General features: G+C 35.4%; 1 protein-coding gene across 1 annotated transcript; it reads right to left on the bottom strand.

The window, feature by feature from the left end:
* Window positions 1-2,729: 2,729 nt before the first annotated feature.
* On the bottom strand, window positions 2,730-5,312 carry LOC130719081 (PWWP domain-containing protein 5). Its single transcript, XM_057569724.1, has 2 exons — window positions 3,648-5,312; window positions 2,730-3,578 (listed from the first exon to the last, which is right to left on the bottom strand). The coding sequence occupies exons 1-2, from the start codon at window positions 5,310-5,312 to the stop codon at window positions 2,961-2,963; spliced, it is 2,283 nt and encodes a 760-aa protein (XP_057425707.1). The 3' UTR covers window positions 2,730-2,960.
* Window positions 5,313-17,186: the final 11,874 nt, after the last annotated feature.

Below are 17,186 nucleotides of genomic sequence, written 5' to 3'. Positions count from 1 at the left end.
TTACTTAGTCTTTGGTGTGTTTATTTAGATGTTACTAATTCAAGTGTATTAGAGCATGTTAGCTTGTTCTGTAATGTGTATTTGTGTGCTATGCTGTATGTGCTCCTCCTAGGGTTTGATACCCTTTGCTTGTAAGTGCCGTTTGGCTTGGCTTACGCCTTAATCCGATCCGATGAACATTTGACAAAAAAAAAAAAAACCAAAATCCTATTTAGCATGACAAAATTTCTGCACTACGCACGACTCCTTGTGATTTTATCTTTTTTGCATTCCCTTTTGTCCTTTCTTTTATCCGAGCTTTGACATTTTTTTTTACACGTGTAGTGCAAGTCGTGTGAGGATGGTGTCGTGTTTAATAGCAACGTCCTTTAAAACAGGTTAGAATCTAAATGAGACATATTGAGCTATTAGGTTGGCAATATTAAAAATATATATACATATAATTCTATTTATTTTTACCATTTAAAAAATGAAAACTCTGGTTGACCCGATACTTACTCTCAAGCCTTATATTTTATCCAAGAATATAAGATGTTTGTGATTGTAACTTATAAAAGGGTAAATAGTAAGTTGGGACTTAGGGCTAGGTCAAACACACGAACTCGAATTCATTCTTTAACACTTTGTTTGTTAGGGAAGAAATGGTGAAGAGAGAGATAGGGGAAAGAGATCGAGGAGAGATGAGACATTTCTCTTGTTTGGTAAGTAGGAAGAGAGAGATAGAGGGGAGCAAAAGTGGTGGGCCCCACCACTTTTCTAGGGTTTCTCCACTTTTTAAGTATAATATATTTAATATATTTTTTAAAATTTTTTATTAACAGTTGAAATTATAACTAATTATTAGCGACATATGTTTTTCCATCCTAAATTTTGTCTCTGAAATGAGCGTGAAGTGTAGATATTGTATAAGAAAGAGGTGAAATGTCATTTTGTCAAACCCTAAAAACGATGCACATTGCTCGATAATTGCTAAAATAAAATCGAATTACATAATTGTGCACTCCCCTTTGTTATAGCTTTCACGCATAGTTGTGCTCGCACATGGATCGCGTTTTATTTTCTGTAAGTGGATAATCAAAAGTTAGCTATTATTATTTGGTGGCTATGGCGTTTGCGCAGTAATTTCATTTTTATGATACCAAATGGATTGTTGAATACTTGAATGTGTCTCATCAGATAGATTCTCCATATCTGATTATGATGAGATCATGGATCGGCTAACAGTTTCAGGTGATGTTCGTGGGCTCCACTAGATCTCTCCTCAACCAGATTTTGTAAAGAATTACTCGGATAATTGCTTTAACACTTATTCTAACCAAATTGGCTTTGGTGGTGTTATTCACATGAGCAATTATGTTTGGGTTGCTGGTTATTCAAGCTCTGCAGTTGGAGGTAATGTTCTTTAATTAGATCTTTTAGTTACTAAGCATAACCTTTTGTTTTCTAGGGATTTATGATTCTGAAAGATTATTTTTTAGATCAACTCCTCGGACGCGGTTAATTTTCTCACTTTAGTGAAGTGTCTTTTTGCCAAACCTAGAGGGAGATGCGTATATTTTACCGTTAAAATAGTGCACATTGTGCTTTCACGCATAATTGTGCTCGAACACGGGTTGTGTCTATTATTCAGCAAGTGGATAATTGAAGGTTGGTGTTTATTATTTGGTGGCTATGGCGTTTGCGTAGTAATTACATTTTTTATGATAACAAATAGATTGTTGAATGTGTCTCATCAAATATTTTCTCCATATTTGATTTTGATGTGATCATGGACCCACAAAAATTTCAGGTGTTATTCATAGTCTCCACTAGAACCCTCCTCAACTAGGTTTTGTAAAGAATAACTCGGATAATTGCTTCGACAAATATTTTAACCAGATTGGCTTTGGTGGTGTTATTCACCTAAGAAATTATGATTGGGCTGTTTGTTATTCAACCTCTGTACTTGGAGGTAATGTACTTTTTGTGTGTTTACGCCTATTCTTATACTCACTATATTCTATAATGATTGGTTATGAGAAAGAGAAGATTGCAGTCAAGAGTAATTTATAATTTATCTTTGCTAAAAAAAGTACCCTTTGTTTGTTATTTCTGAAGCACCAAAGAGTTTCAGTTTCATATCATAAATACAGTTTACTCTTATCTATATTCTTGTTACATGATTGTATCATACAAACGGATTCAAACCGACGACCTAAGGATCTACAGTCCTCGGTTCTACCAACTGAGCTAAAGTCGGACCAAATCCGAAGCTCTATTCACTGTTTCAGTCATGAGGACAAAACTGTGTTTCCGAGGGGCAGTGATAGAGACCAAGAAATTAGCCCAAAGCAGATATGGTCCAGGTGATATACTTTAATTCACAATTATTTTATTAATTTTATCACAACTAAAAAAAACCTCTGTTATACATGTCCCTTTTTTTTAAGAATACCATACTCTGCAAGATTCTTAATAGTTTAAGGATTGAATGGTAATGCACAATCAGTGTAAAGTTTTTTACACAGACGTCCAATGATAAGTCACCAAATCAGAAAATAAGCTTTTAATTTAAAAAATATATATGTTTTGGAATAGGTGACATTCAGTTATTGGACGTCTGTGTAAAAATGTTTTACATCGACAGTGCACAACCATTAAACTCATAGTTGAACTTGAGACGTGATTCAAAAAAAGTAATAATCAGAACATTTCAACCTTTGGCAAGTAAGAATTGACAAACAGTAATATACCAGCTGAACCTATCAGCACTTTATAAAATTAGTCCCAAAATATCTGCACCATAATGATTAAAAAGAATTGATACTACCCCAAAATCTCTAAACATATAAATTAGTCTGCTACGAAGTTCTATCTATTGGCATACTAGCCGCACTATGCTTAGCATAATACTCCTATTTAGCTATAATTGGTGTATTCACACACCAACTATTCAAAGTCCAAGGATCAATACCTTGGTATTAAACTGCAGAACTAGTTTCCTTTTTGCTTTTCCTGCCTCGCTTTCCTGTTTTTTTGGGCTTCTGAGGTAAAATCTTGAGGCGGTAACTAACAAGTGAAGGTCCAAATATGCTGTATTTTCCAGCACTACTAAAGGCAGTTTCTGCATCAGAACGTCTTCTGAAAACCACTCTAGCACGGTTAGTCTTCTCTAACAGTTCAGTCTTCGATTCAATCAAGGGCCCGAAGCGTTCAAAAATCTTGTTGAGATCTGCTATGGAAGGAACAGAATCCAAACTTGTAAATTTCAGAGTCAGAGCAGTGGGGGAAATGCCCTCATTGGAACTACCTTCTAAATGTTCCGCAACCTTGGAAGGTTCTGATCCAACATTTGTATCAGTATCTTGCTGCATAGAATCCAAATGTTGGTTAATTTCAGCAGCTGGTTGTGATTCGAGAGAGGGAGGATTAGCTTCAGTTGGAGTCTTGGGTGAAAGTTCCTCTCTTTGAACTATTCTATCAGTCCAATAAGAATCATTGCAAGGCTCCCTTATAGTTGTCATCGAAGACGACACTTCTATAGTGGTTACTCCGATCTCAGTCTCACCATCGTCATGCATTTGTTCCAAAGACATTCCCTGCTCCAGAGAAACAGATTGATCAGGGCCAATGAACTTGAACTTTCTAAATTCTGAAAAGAAATATACCATGTCACTTGAGCAACTTTCTCCTAAAGGGTTCTTGGAAGCCAAGCATAGTTGAGACCACATCTCATGTATAGAATCGTTCTGTACTCGGACGAGCTTCTTTTTTCGGGAATTAAGGAAATAATCATCGGAAGTATTGTAAGCTGCCTTCCTTTTCCTGCCAGAATACTGCGAAATTGACTTATTACCCCCTTTGCTTTCTGATGAAAATCCACCGTTTTGAGTTCTGGAGTTCTTCTCAGACATCAAATCTGACAGAAGTTTACGCTTTCTGCCTCGCTGCTTTCTATGCTGAGAGACATACTTGGATGTCTGTGAAAAGCCAAGATCAGTTCTCAGTTGTTCCTCATCAACTTGATCATCACATTCCTTTTTCTCATACAATCCATCAAGCACTGTAAACCCAGGCAGCTGAGAATAGCCTTTGGAGCGATAGAAAGCCAACAATTGCGCACTTGCTATTGTAGAATCCAGTCTATCAAATTCAATAAGTGGCGACTGTGCTAATGATTTAACAAAGTTAACAAGTTTCAGTGGATCAAAAGAGGTTGAATTTATAAACCTGTCCTCACCACTTCTCCTGCTGAGTTGTTTACGGACTCCAGCATTAGAAATTGCCTGCGTTTCAAGCTTAGAAAACACTTCGGACATGCAAGGACAGGATAGGCCAAACTCAACCCGTCTCGAGACCTCATCTAAAGCACAGTCAACCGCGTGGTGGAAATGGAAATTTTCCAAACTGTCCTGCTTCACCAATTGTGAGAAATGCATCTGAAATGGCTTTATAGTTGACACATCATTCCAAGAAAATGTCTGATCTCCAAAATATGCTATCAGGTAACAGTCCTCCTTAAAATGCCTCTTTGCCTTCTCAGACGCAGCCGAGTGATCAAAGATCTGACCAGGCCACCAGGGATGACCCTTCACCTTTCCCCAAACTAAATCAGATACACGATAGTTCGGTTCTGAAAACACAGTTTCCCCATACATGCCAACCTCCTGCATGTTTGCATAAGCATTGAAGTCTACAACAAGATTGAAGCCATGATACTCATGTCTTACATTCTCAGAAAGACCTGCTCCACCAGCAACGCCGAATTCTGCGGTTCGATTCTGAATCAAATCCACCTGCAAGGTTGGCTGTTTCAACTCATGTGAAGTTTCCAGCTCAAGGGGACTTGTTGTAGACAAGTCTTTCACACACACAGACTCCTTGGCATCGACATCCATGAACGGAACAGAATCCTGTAATTTGTAGGTTGCAACTTCTGAGGGCTGAGAATCTTCGACGCGATCTTTTCGAACCAAACTAGCCTCCTCCATCTCGCTGTCATCCTCCTCCACAACAGCACTACTTGAATTCACCAAAGCAACATTTTTTACCTCCTCACATTCAGCAACACTTTCCACCCCATTCTGAACACCACCATTAAATTTAAAAAACAAACCTTTACCAGATTCCACACCTTCATAAACAAATGGGGGTCCACCAGAACATTGAATTTTGTCAATTTTCACCCCATCTTCATCCTTCACCAACCCACATGAAAATTCACCTTCTTTCCCATCAACAACAACACCCACTCCAGCCTCCAAACCATTGTTCCCTCTACCACCCACAAATTCATTTTCTTCACCAAAACCCTCACCCCCACTTCCACCCATCATCACATCACCCCCCACCTTCTGACCCAACAAACCATTTCCCCCTCCACCATCACCTCCAACCTTCTGATCATGGACCAGAACCTCACCCCCACCACCACCACCTAGGGTTTCTGATCCAGAAACACCAAACCCAGGCAGCTCAACCCCAAAAGCCTCATTTTCCCGACCAATCAAATCAACATCAGCATTCAAGTCAAGTTTTTCATCTGAATTCACATCCATTATCACTCAAAAAAAACCTAATAACACAAAACAGAACAGACATTTGCATTCAAATTAAGCTTCTGTACAATGTAAATTGTAAAACATTGATAAACAGAACAACATGAATAATTAAACAAAGAGAGTTCAGAGTTCAAAACTCAAACCTGTTGTGGTTCTGTAGAAACTTGTTACTTGTTGCAAAGAGGGAGTGAGGTGAATGTAGTAACTGAGCACAAGGAAGCGTTCAATTGAGATAGGAACGGTCCAATGAACATTTCATGAGAGAGAGAGAGAGAGAAGGGTGGAAGCAAGCAACGTTGTTGAGAGAGAAACCTTGGTTAGTTTTGTTTGTACCAGAATGAAAAAAACGTTTGGTCCTATGGTCTTGGTCTTGCTTCCAATCAGAGATACGGACGCGTGGTTGCTGATTTGGAAATTTTACTTTCCATATTTACAAAATAAATACATATTCACCCCAAATACACCAACATTCATGTATTGAGATTTCAGATAGATACTTGGATAGAAATAGAAAAGAAAAAAAAATATACATTATAGAAATATAGATTATAGAGAAATACGTTTCATGAAAAAGATGAATAGAAAAAAGTAAAATAAAATATATGATAAGAAAATAAGAGAAAAATCGATAGTAGGTTAAAATGAGATTGAATGTGAACCTATCAAAATCGTTTAATTTTTAGGTAGAATTTTTTATTTTTTAGTAAATAAAGCATCAATATTATGCATATTCAACAAAAAAATAAAATCATCAATTTTTTTTTAACATGAGCTTCAATATTTTCCCTATTTAAAAATCATTTCTGAGGATATCAATTATTGGGGTTTAAAACTATACTTTTTATAAAAAAAAATAATTTGATACAGTTGGATAATTTTTATAAAGCATTTAATATTTGAAATAAATAGAAAAGTGTAAAATGATTTCATTAAAAGAAAAACACTGTTGCCCTGTAACCAAAAAGCTCTTGCTTGGCAGCTTGAACTCTAAAAAAAAGGATCGTGGTTGCACGAGTTATAAAATGAAAAATCACGTGCGTGCCTTTTGATTCTCAAATCGTGTATGTAATGTTTGGGAAAAATATGTATTTAATGAACAGATTATGCAACAAGAGAATATAATGTTGCTAGGGCTTGAAATGTTTGCAATAATTAAGTATATCTTCACACTTTATGCTTATCTGAAAAAATCTTCACACTTTATTTTCTGTTACACTTAAGAGATAAAGTAAGAAATAAGAGAAAAATAGTATTTAATGTGATATTAAAAGAATAAAGAGACTAAAAGATAAAATGAGTATATAAATGAAATAGAAGGGTTATTTGAGTTCCGATTGGGGGTAATTCTAGGCGTGCAGGTCTGTTACAGTTAGTGTTGTCTAAAGTGAGGACAGGGTTGTCGTCCTAGAAGCAGAAAACTGTGTCATTTGGTGGGAGGATTTGCCTTCTGGATAATGTTATCTCCGCTCTGCTACTCTTTTTTCATGTCTTTTTTATGGATTTCGGGTTGTGTGGTGGAAGAGGCGAAGCGGATTATGCGGCGGTTCATGTGGGGTGGCACTGAGTTTGTGTCCAAGGTGGCATGGGTAGGGTGGGATCAGGTGTGTCGACCTAAGGAGATGGGGGGGGGGGGGGGGTTAGGGGGTGAAGGATTGGGTTCTTTTTAATAAGGCGCTTTTGGGGAAATGGCTATGGAAATTCATGAGGAGAGGGGAGATATTTGTAGCAAGGTTATATGGGCGTGGTATGGTGATAGGGTGGTTGATGGGGTCATGAATTCATCATCTACATATTCCATATGGTGGAAGGATCTATATAAGGTGTGTTATGAGGATGGGGTGGAGCAGTGTTGGTCTGATGCACAAGTGGGGGTTATGGTTGGGGATTGTGCTAGTATTCGATTTTGGAGGGATGTGTGGTGTGGGGGTGAGCTTTTAAGTTGTCGGTTCCGAAAGATGTTTCACTTGTTTGTACAGAACAATGCTTGTATTCTTCATATGGGTGAACGAGGCAAAGTCTTGGGATTTTAGGTGGAGGAGGGGGTTGAGTGAGCGTGAGTTGGTGTTGGTGGAGGAGCTGCGTAATGTTGTTGGGGTGGTTCCGATGGTGTAAGGCGAATCAGATTTGAGACTGTGGATGGCAAATCCTGAAGGGGGTTATCTGGTTCGATCAGCGTACGTAGTATTGTTAGCGCCGTTGGTGGCGGATGTGGATCCGACTTATCGATTCCTTTGGGTACATTCAGCGTTGTCAAATGTGTACGCGTTCATGTGGAAGCTAGTGCGTGATCGTTTACCCACGAGAGTCAATTTGGCAAGATGAAGGGTGATTATGGCTAATGGTGATCTTCGCTATCCTTTATGCATGCAGGTAGGTGAGACGGTGAACCACTTGTTTGTGCTGTGTCTGGTGGTGGTGGAGGTTTAGAATTTATGCTACTGTTGGCTTGACTTTCCTGTAGTGTTGCTGAGGCGATGCAATGATCATCTCCTTCAGCATGCTCATCCCACCTTGAATGCTAAGTAGTACGAGGTGCTTCGTGTTACGTGGTTTGCTATTGCGTGGTGTGTTTCGTTACTGCGTAATTTAGTCATGTTTAGAAAGAATAGTGTTCAAGAGGCTGACGTGTTGGAGTTGGCTCAATTTAGAGCGTGGCAGTGATTATCAAGTAAGGTGCAGGGTTTTCGGTTCTTAGCATAAGAGTGGAAGTGTAATTCGATTTTGTGCTTGCAGGGTGTGGGATAGAGGGGGAACTGTGGTTGTGTGAGAGGTGGGTTTGTGTGCATGGGTATTACTTATGGGTTTGTTGTTGGTGGCGGTGTGGTGGGGCTTTGTGGAGGCTGGTGCACATGGTGCAGTGGTGTTTGGAGGAGTGGGGATGGGGGTTGCGTTGGGAAAAGAGGATGTAGATGCGTGTTGGTGTTGCAGTTGACAATTGTGTCTGTGCTGCATTTTTAACTTGCTGATTTTTGTGTTGTTAGCTCTTTTTTTTTATTTGTAGCTGGATTTGTTTTGTTTTTTCTTGCTTGTTTTTCCTATTCTTTTCTCTGGTCTTCACTTTTCCCTTTTGTTGTATTGTATGGGTGGCACCCCTTGTGCCCTTTAATGCAATGAGTTGGTTTATCAAAAAAAAAAAATGAAATAGAAGGGGAAAAAAGAAGTGTGATAGAATCAAAACCTAAGTATTTAAATATGTGAATGTAGTCTAGGTATAAGCGTAATTTGACATTTATCTCAATATGTATCAATCACTTCCCATGTGCATGTATTATCTATAAATAACAACTTCCACTGTCCAATGCCTCATATCATTAATACAATATCCAACGCTGGATTGTGGCACCCCTTGTGCCCCTTGTTCTCTTTTCTTTTATGATAATTGACATTCTAAAAAATATCACTTTGACATGTTTCACAAAATAACCCCTAATGTTGATGATGTTTCCAACATCTCCCCTTCCAAGGAGTCATTGAGGATTGTGGTTAAGGTAATCTGATTTTGGTCGAGTTAAAATTTCAGTGGTCTAAAGTTGTCTTTCTCACTTTAGATGGTTTTTATTGATGCAAAGGTGAATTGTTTATTCTTTTATATTTGATATTTCAATGCATGCAAAGTTTCATTGGTTTTTTTATACTTTCAATAGTTTCGAGATTCATGCTTCTCATTGATTGTGAGACCTTAATCTACAAATTTGAGTATCTTACCACTGAAGGTCATTTATACTGTTTCTCATATTTTGGGGTGGGTTTGAACAATGGTGAGTACAATGAAATCAAGCATTACTTTAAACTTAACTTTCAATATAATACAAGTGATGATGGATTCTCCAATTACCCTAAATCCGTACACATTTACACCACTATCATATTTAACGTACAAGGATCATGATATCAGTTTCTTAATTTGTATGTTTTTACTATGTCTTTAAGGTTCATGAATGTGTGAAGTGTTTATTTCACATTGTTTGGTTAATGGTGTGACAAATGTAATTGAGATTCTTACTTGTGTTCGGACAGAGCAGGAGTACGAGAAGGATAGAAAAAAGTCCAAGATGAATGTCACCAAGATCAATGTTGATGGGTAGTAGTTGACAAAAATTGTAAAAATATTTTAGCAGTTGTTTGGTTGTGTAAAAAATTGCAATAATTTTATTTATTTTATCATGGTAGTGTGAAGATTGAATGCGAATTGTGTGAAAGTTATGTCAATTATCTCAATTGTTTCCTTGGGTCTGCTGACATGAATAATTCTTGTTTTTGTAATACAACTTGCTAAAGTAAAAACATTTCAGGGTTAGAGTCCACACTTTCAGATTTGTTACTTTGTTTTCAACAATTTTCTTAAATTCATTACTCTTATATTCAAGTTGTATCTACCGCATGTTTGCAGGGAGATATGTTTCCAAAATGTTATTGGTGCTACCAAGCTTATCTTTAATCCAATAGTCAATGAAGCTAATGATCTCAAGCAAAAAAATTTATAGTTGATTTATTTTTTTAGTGTGTTCTCATTTTAGTTATCTTCGATCGTACTACTAATTTCTAATAATTTTTTTTTTGAGATGAATGAATCTGGCTCCTAAGTCTTAAGCGACCTACCCGATTCCTCCAAAACTTCAATTGAGGATGATTTCTTGAGTTGTGCCGCTTGGAAGATAATTGAGAAAATGAAAGACATTAAGGAAGTATTACTTATGATCTTTTTTAAATTATACTTTTTTTTTAAATCAGACATATAATAAGAATTTCTTTTGTTACAACTTTGGTTTTTTTTTTTGTCTTAAGGACAATTTGCCAAATGAAAGTGGTGATTAGTAGTACACATCTTGTAAGTGTAATAATAATTTTTTCCCTAATGACAAGATTTATTTTAGTGAGAACTTCAATCCTCATGTTATTTATGTTTACTTAGGTATTGAATTACAAATTGAGTATGAAATAAATTTATTTTTATAAATCCTTTGATAGACTTTTTCTTCTCATTTCATAGTTTCTTCATACAAGTTAGGGTCATAGATGACAATGACAATGCTTTTTTTGTTAGTTTTATCAAGAAGCTAGTCTCTTGCTTGATAAAACATGTGATGAGGTGGTTGAAATATTTGATAAGGTGTGTTTACTTTTGTTGCAGTAACTTCATGATATTTGTTAACATCATTCTAATATGTTGTTGTATTATTTTCTTATACAATAGTGAAATTGGAATCCTATATGAGATTTCTAACATGTTGGATAAGACATATCTCTTCAAGGTAGAAGTAATGAATGTTGCCAACTCCAAGTTTGAGCTCTCCTATCGTGTCAAAATAAATTTTACAAACTCTCACATCATTAATCAATTCAAAGCAAACTTTCCTAATCAGATTGTAAATCCCTCACATGGTTATTTATTGAGTTATGATTTCAGTTTGATTAAGTTTATATTATTGCTAATATATTTAATCATTGACATATATAGGATGACTTTGGTTCAAAAAGGTTGAAGGGTAAAAAAGGTTGTAATTTTTATAACTTCATTCATTCAACCCATAACAGTACATAACAAAAATGTTGCTTTTTTTTTATATTCAAGCAGAGAAGACTGACGAGAAGATCAAAAAGTTGTAATTTTTATAACTTCATGCATTATTCAAACCCCAACAGTACAGTACATAACAAAAAGGTTGTGTTTTTTTGATATTCAAGCAGAGAAGACTGAAGAGAAGATAAAAAGGTTGTGGATTTTTTATATTAAGTGCTCATCAAACAGAGAAAATTAAAGCAGAGAAGAGATCAATAAAAACTTACAATAGTACTAAACATAGCTCCATTCAGATGAGTTAACCGAGCTCTCCACCTCATTGTTCTTCTTCTTCTTCTTCTCCAACTCTCTCTCACTCTCTTGTCTAGTGTGTATTTCTATTTCTATTTCTGTTTTGTTTTTATCAATTCAAAAGACACTCACTCTCACCCTCACTTGCTTTTCTCCCTGCTGTGTGTTGTTGTCTGTTTGCAAACATAGGAGTCGCGCACCATATGCAAGTCTATATGTTTTATTTCCATTTTAGGCCATGCAACTTATTCTGTGGTAAAATATTTAGTTAGAGTAAGTGGTAAAAAAACCTTTTATTTAATGGTTGCTACCTATTGTCTATAATATAAATTATAATTGGAATGCAATTGGAAAGCTTAAGTATAATTTAAGATAATATTTGAATGCTTAATTTTGAAACATTTATTGAAATCATATAAAGGATTTCTAAACATGAAGGAATTATGTTTTTAATCATTTTTAAATAGAATCTAATTTCACTTTTTAGGTTTTGAATAAAATATACTTCGTAATAATGCGACTCCCACATTTGAGATGTAGATTGAAGGGTCATGTATATATTTTGCTAAGGTAGTAAATATTTATTGACTATTGAAATAAATAAGGTGTTTTGTCATTTTTAAACTTGGATTTTTTTGTGCAAGACTTTATTGATGATTTTTTTTTTGATAAGTCATATGAAATATATTGAATAGAAGTAAAAGGGGTACTTCAACCCAAAACAAATAGGAAAGAGAAAAGAAAAGAAAGTATAGAGTAGCAACTATTACAGAATAGCGACAAAGATATTCCTACTAGTAGGATAGCCCACCACCCACCACCTCCTTAGAGACAGATTCAAGAACTCAAGCCTCATTAAAACCTTACCGGAAAAACCCCTGGTAAGACTTTATTGATGATTTTTTTGTTATTGCTAAAGTCATTGAATTGACTACTACAATGATAGTAAATCATGGTCGTGACTCAAGACCGAACTTCTTCTAAGAGGATTTCATCACTTGAATGTGACGAAATGAAGTCTTGCAGTGTGAACAAGAAGTTACTTATAACAATTAAGCAGAAGAAGATGTGAATAGTTGTGGATGAGAAAATTGTTGAATTTGGATTTTTTATGATTATTTTCTACATTTGGGTTTTTGGAGAAATTATTTATTTATTGGATGTTTTGATTTTAATTGTAAAATCATTTAAGGTTGTTGGTCCCTTCACAATGGTGATTCAGGAGATGGGAGATGAAATTGAAACCTAAATTGGAGAAGGAATATGTTTACTTTCAAAAATCAGTTGGTGGAATAACTAATGCAGGTTTTAGCTAAAGCCCAATTAAATCAAGTGACTATTGATGCATGGATTTGGGAGACATCTTCAAATGGACTCTTCTCTATTAAATCAACATATGAGGCTCAAGTAGTGCACGATACTATGGAGGATCTTGATCTATTCAAGAATATGTGGTCTATAGCAGCCCCTTCATATGTTCTTGCCTTTGCTTGGAGGGTAATGCTAAATAGAAAACAGACGAAGGATTATCTCATAAGGAGGAGCATTATACAACCAAGATCAGATAGCCTTTGTGAGCTGTGTGAGGAGAATGAAGAAAGTATAAATCACATGTTGGGATGTTGCATAAATCAAGTGTGGATGAGATGCTACAATTGGCTCGGAATTACTTTTGTTTTACATGAAGATGCCAAACAACTGTTCAGACAGCACAGAAACACTTTGTTTACGAGACCAATTTCTAGATGGTGGTCGGTATGGGCTACAGGGATTTGGTCTATATGGGTTCAGATGAATGATGTGCACTTCAATTCAGGAACTGACAGTGTAGAGAAGGTGGTGGACTTGATCAAATTTTGCTCCTGGAAATAGCTTAAATGCGTGACAAAGGATTTCAATTACTCCTTTTATGAGTCGACACCGAACCTAAAATTGTGTATGAGACTGAGTTTCTCTTGGAAAATTTAGCAGCCTAAGGTGTTTGGATACTAGTTCATAGGCTTGGCTGATCTTTCCTTCCCATGAATTGAAGCTCTGCTGTGGGTATTTTGGGGTGCAAATCATGCTTTATTTGTGGCTGGATTTCAATGGGTACTGTTGGAATGTTGTTGTCCTTTCCACTTGAAGGACCATTTATCTGTTCTCATGTGTTGATGCAGATTGGCTTTCCTTTCTTCTTCTTCTATTATGATGTAGTAGCCGCTGGTTCGTTTTCTAGTTGTCAGTCAAATGAGATTAAGACATTAATTAAAGCTCAAGGTATGTTTGAGACATTAATCAACACATAAGAAAATGTTAGACTATGAACTTCATTTATTTATAATTATTTCAAAAAAATTAACCGATAAAGTATTTGAACCTTCTAGAAATTGCAAGGTGACAAAACAATCTTTTATGTAAATCATATTGATTAAACTTCATCGATTTTTTTATTTATTTTCACCTAGGATGCATAAATCATTCATAATAAGTTTAACTGAATCTTATTACATCTTATCTCTCATATGGGTATTGAGCACTTCTTTCAATTAATATTTTAACTTTACTATTTACTTCATAAATATTAAGCTTTATTAGTTTATATAATTACTCTGTTTTATGTGGAGCTTAAATTATCATACTGTAAGCGGCTATGTATGTGACTCTTCAATTACCTCATTTATAAATAAGAAATACAAAATGTTTGCAATCGATGCTTTTAAAAATAATTTGCGACATGCCATAAAAATAAGAAATACATACATACAGTCAGAAAATAAAGAATAACAATTACGACTGTCATGACAGACATGCATCTGTTTACGTTACCATATATCTTGGGTATCAATATCAATTAACTCATGTTCACATTGTAATCATTCCATTCTAGCCTCAATATTATGAGTGCCCTAGTGAACATTTATTGCAATATTTATCTTCCGACTGCAATTTTTTTTACTACAAGTAAGCATTTTTCTAAATTGGTATGATATATGATTTCTTTACTGATTAAAAAAAGTAAAACATAGACAAATACCATGAAAAATAGAAAATGTTTCCATATGTTCAACTCTCAAACTGTGCATGCTTCTTAAATTATGAATACAATTAGCCCATTTACAAAATATTTAGGCATAGTGATGGTAGGGTTACCAATCCTCGACTACTCTCCCACCTTGTTTTTATTGTGATGGTTACATATCTATCATATTAATCAAGTGGTAAATTGAATCATCCCAAATAGATAAGCAATTATATATTCATCTTTTGATTTAAATAGTTATTGTATGACATATTCTTCACCCTTTTCCATATTATACTTCTCACTTGCATTTTTGATCATAGACATGGATTCACAATTCTGATATCCCCTTCACCATTACAAGTGCACCCTTGCTATTGCAAGTCATCCCTGGTAGGTGAAAGATATCTCCTTACATGTTCATTTGTATTTGTTTACTTTCATTTTATCTAATCTTCTTCTGAGTTTCATTCACTTCTTACACTACAGTGTACTAGACATATTGACATTTTTTTTCAAAGAAATACAATATTGACCTAAAATTGGAGAGGCCTTTGATTGATCGCCATAGAAACACCCACTGAGTTTGATATTGGATGAACGGAACATCTCCAACCCTAACCCATGGATTTTTTTTGGATAAGCCAATAATCAAATATATAGGCACAAGGGATGCCACCCAATACAAAGTAACCATTACAGTGAAATAATAGAAAAATAAGAGAAAGAAACAACAAAGAGGGACAAAAACACCCTAACCCATGGATGACCTGAGATACGTGACTTCTGCGGTTTGCAAGGTGTGGAGTGGATTATGGTCAAGTACTTAGAAGACTCCACATTCCACATCAACGTATACATTGAACTTTCTAAGGAAATATCTTGTGAGAGATATGTCCCCTCCCCTCCCCCCCGTAATTCTAGCTCCACAACCTCCTCCACTTATCGTTTCTCCACAACCACCTCCTCGTACCGTTTCTTCATCTTATGAATGCTCATTCATTGCCATGCTCTCAACCTACCAATGGTTGCTCAACCTACAATGTGAAATAAGGATCTAAAAAATCAAATTACTTCAAAAAGAAAGCTTAATTATATGGGAATATGGGATGAAGCTCTAATGATTAACAAATGTTGCTTTGAAACTTTGGACAAAGATTTAAATGATATAATGAAGTCTCATTTGAAATTCTTTTGAAAAGTCATTCGGTGGTAAAATTGTTGTCTTGGATGGTGGCTTCAGGAAAATTCTACCTATCATTGCAAAAGGTAGTCGACCAGATATTGTGGGATCAGTCAACTCGTTATATTTATGGATTGCAAAGTCTCCATTGACTACAAATATGAGATTACTGAATTGTGGATCCTCTATTCATACTACAAAAGTCAACAATTTCACATCACTATTTGATATGAATAGTGAAATTGAATTGATTGTTGAAATACATCAGATTTGTTAATACATAATTCATAAGATGGTACTTGATTTGGTCAATTTTATTTATCCAAATATGCTAGATAATATGAATAATTATAAATTATTTGAAGAAAGAGTTGTATTGACTCCAACTCTTGAAAGTGAGGAGGAGGATGAAGTAGTGAAGACTACTTCTATGTTCTTTAAGGTGATAGCTACTAGGGTCTTTATGTGTTTTTATCTTGTAATATGAGTTTTTAAATCCCTTATGTCGAAGTTGCGATGTAGGATATGATACGAACTTCATTATATATACATATATATATATATATATATATCTTTTTTATAATTCAGTTACATGTTGTATTTTCTCTTTACGTGCTTAATTCCATAAAACGTAACTAACTGTATAAATAGTAGGCTGGTTTACCTCTAGTGGGAGAATCAATCTATGGAAAAAGTAAAGAGGATTGAGTGTATGGAATTAGTTTTGGTGTGCTCCCAGCGGAGGTATCAGATTAGTTCTTATATGCTTTCGACTCACCTATGATTGGGTAGTGAAATATCCTTAGGTATTTTCTCCGGTTTAATCTTTATCTAGGAACTCACGCTTCATGACAGTTTGCTTGTAAGTAGTGTTCCTAAGTAAGTAGGACAGGTAGAACCTAGCAATTTATCTAACACATGAGAATTATAGTCAACGCATAATATAATTAGGATAACACATATAAACGCGGGGAAGAGGGGGGGGGGGGGATGGTCCAACTGCACTGCAATCTCGGACCTTTCTTATTCTGATTCTCTATTTCTTAACATTTTCTTGCTAGCATGATCACACCACCACAATTTCACAATTTTAATTGTATGTACTATGGAATCACCCTCTAGGTTTAGTGTCACCTGGTCAATTGAGTTTGATAATTGAGACTTACAATCATGTATTACTTGAGTGATAAAGTTACTATCCCTAGTTTGTTTATGTGTTTTTAGCGCAACAATAAGCGTATGAGATTTTCGAGCAATTAGTATCCTCCCTAATACATGAACTATATCTGCTGCTTCTAGCCTAAATTACAACTAACTTACAGCGGTTGTTAACCAGAGTTAATGACGTATCTGAATCACAAAAATACAGAAAAAGATAAAAGTTCTTAATTATTTAAACACCTTAGGACTCGTATGACACAAGACTTAAGAATCCCAGAAGACCTATCAAATCCCATAATGCTCCTTAGATAATTTTACTTGTAAACAGTTGTAAAATTAATCAAATGGCAGATGAGAATACACGAGTATGAATAAAAATACATTGTAAAAGAACACATGCATCCCTCATGTGATTGGAATATAAAAGAGAGATATGAATTATATTATATGTGATGTGGTTGGAAAGAAAGAAAGAAATATAGTAAAAAA

The sequence above is a fragment of the Lotus japonicus genome, chromosome 5 (genome assembly GCF_012489685.1).
Source record: "Lotus japonicus ecotype B-129 chromosome 5, LjGifu_v1.2".
In the NCBI taxonomy this organism is placed as follows: Eukaryota; Viridiplantae; Streptophyta; class Magnoliopsida; order Fabales; family Fabaceae; genus Lotus; species Lotus japonicus.
Note: the sequence above shows the minus strand (reverse complement) of the source record. Positions and strands in the feature narration are given on the sequence as shown.

Coding starts and splice junctions, on each gene's coding strand:
- LOC130719081 (XM_057569724.1), bottom strand. CDS start 5,312: ATGGGTGGAAGTGGGGGTGAGGGTTTTGGTGAAGAAAATGAATTTGTG. Junction 3,579..3,647: donor AAAGTTGCTCAAGTGACATG/GTATATTTCTTT, acceptor TCTCTGGAGCAG/GGAATGTCTTTGGAACAAAT.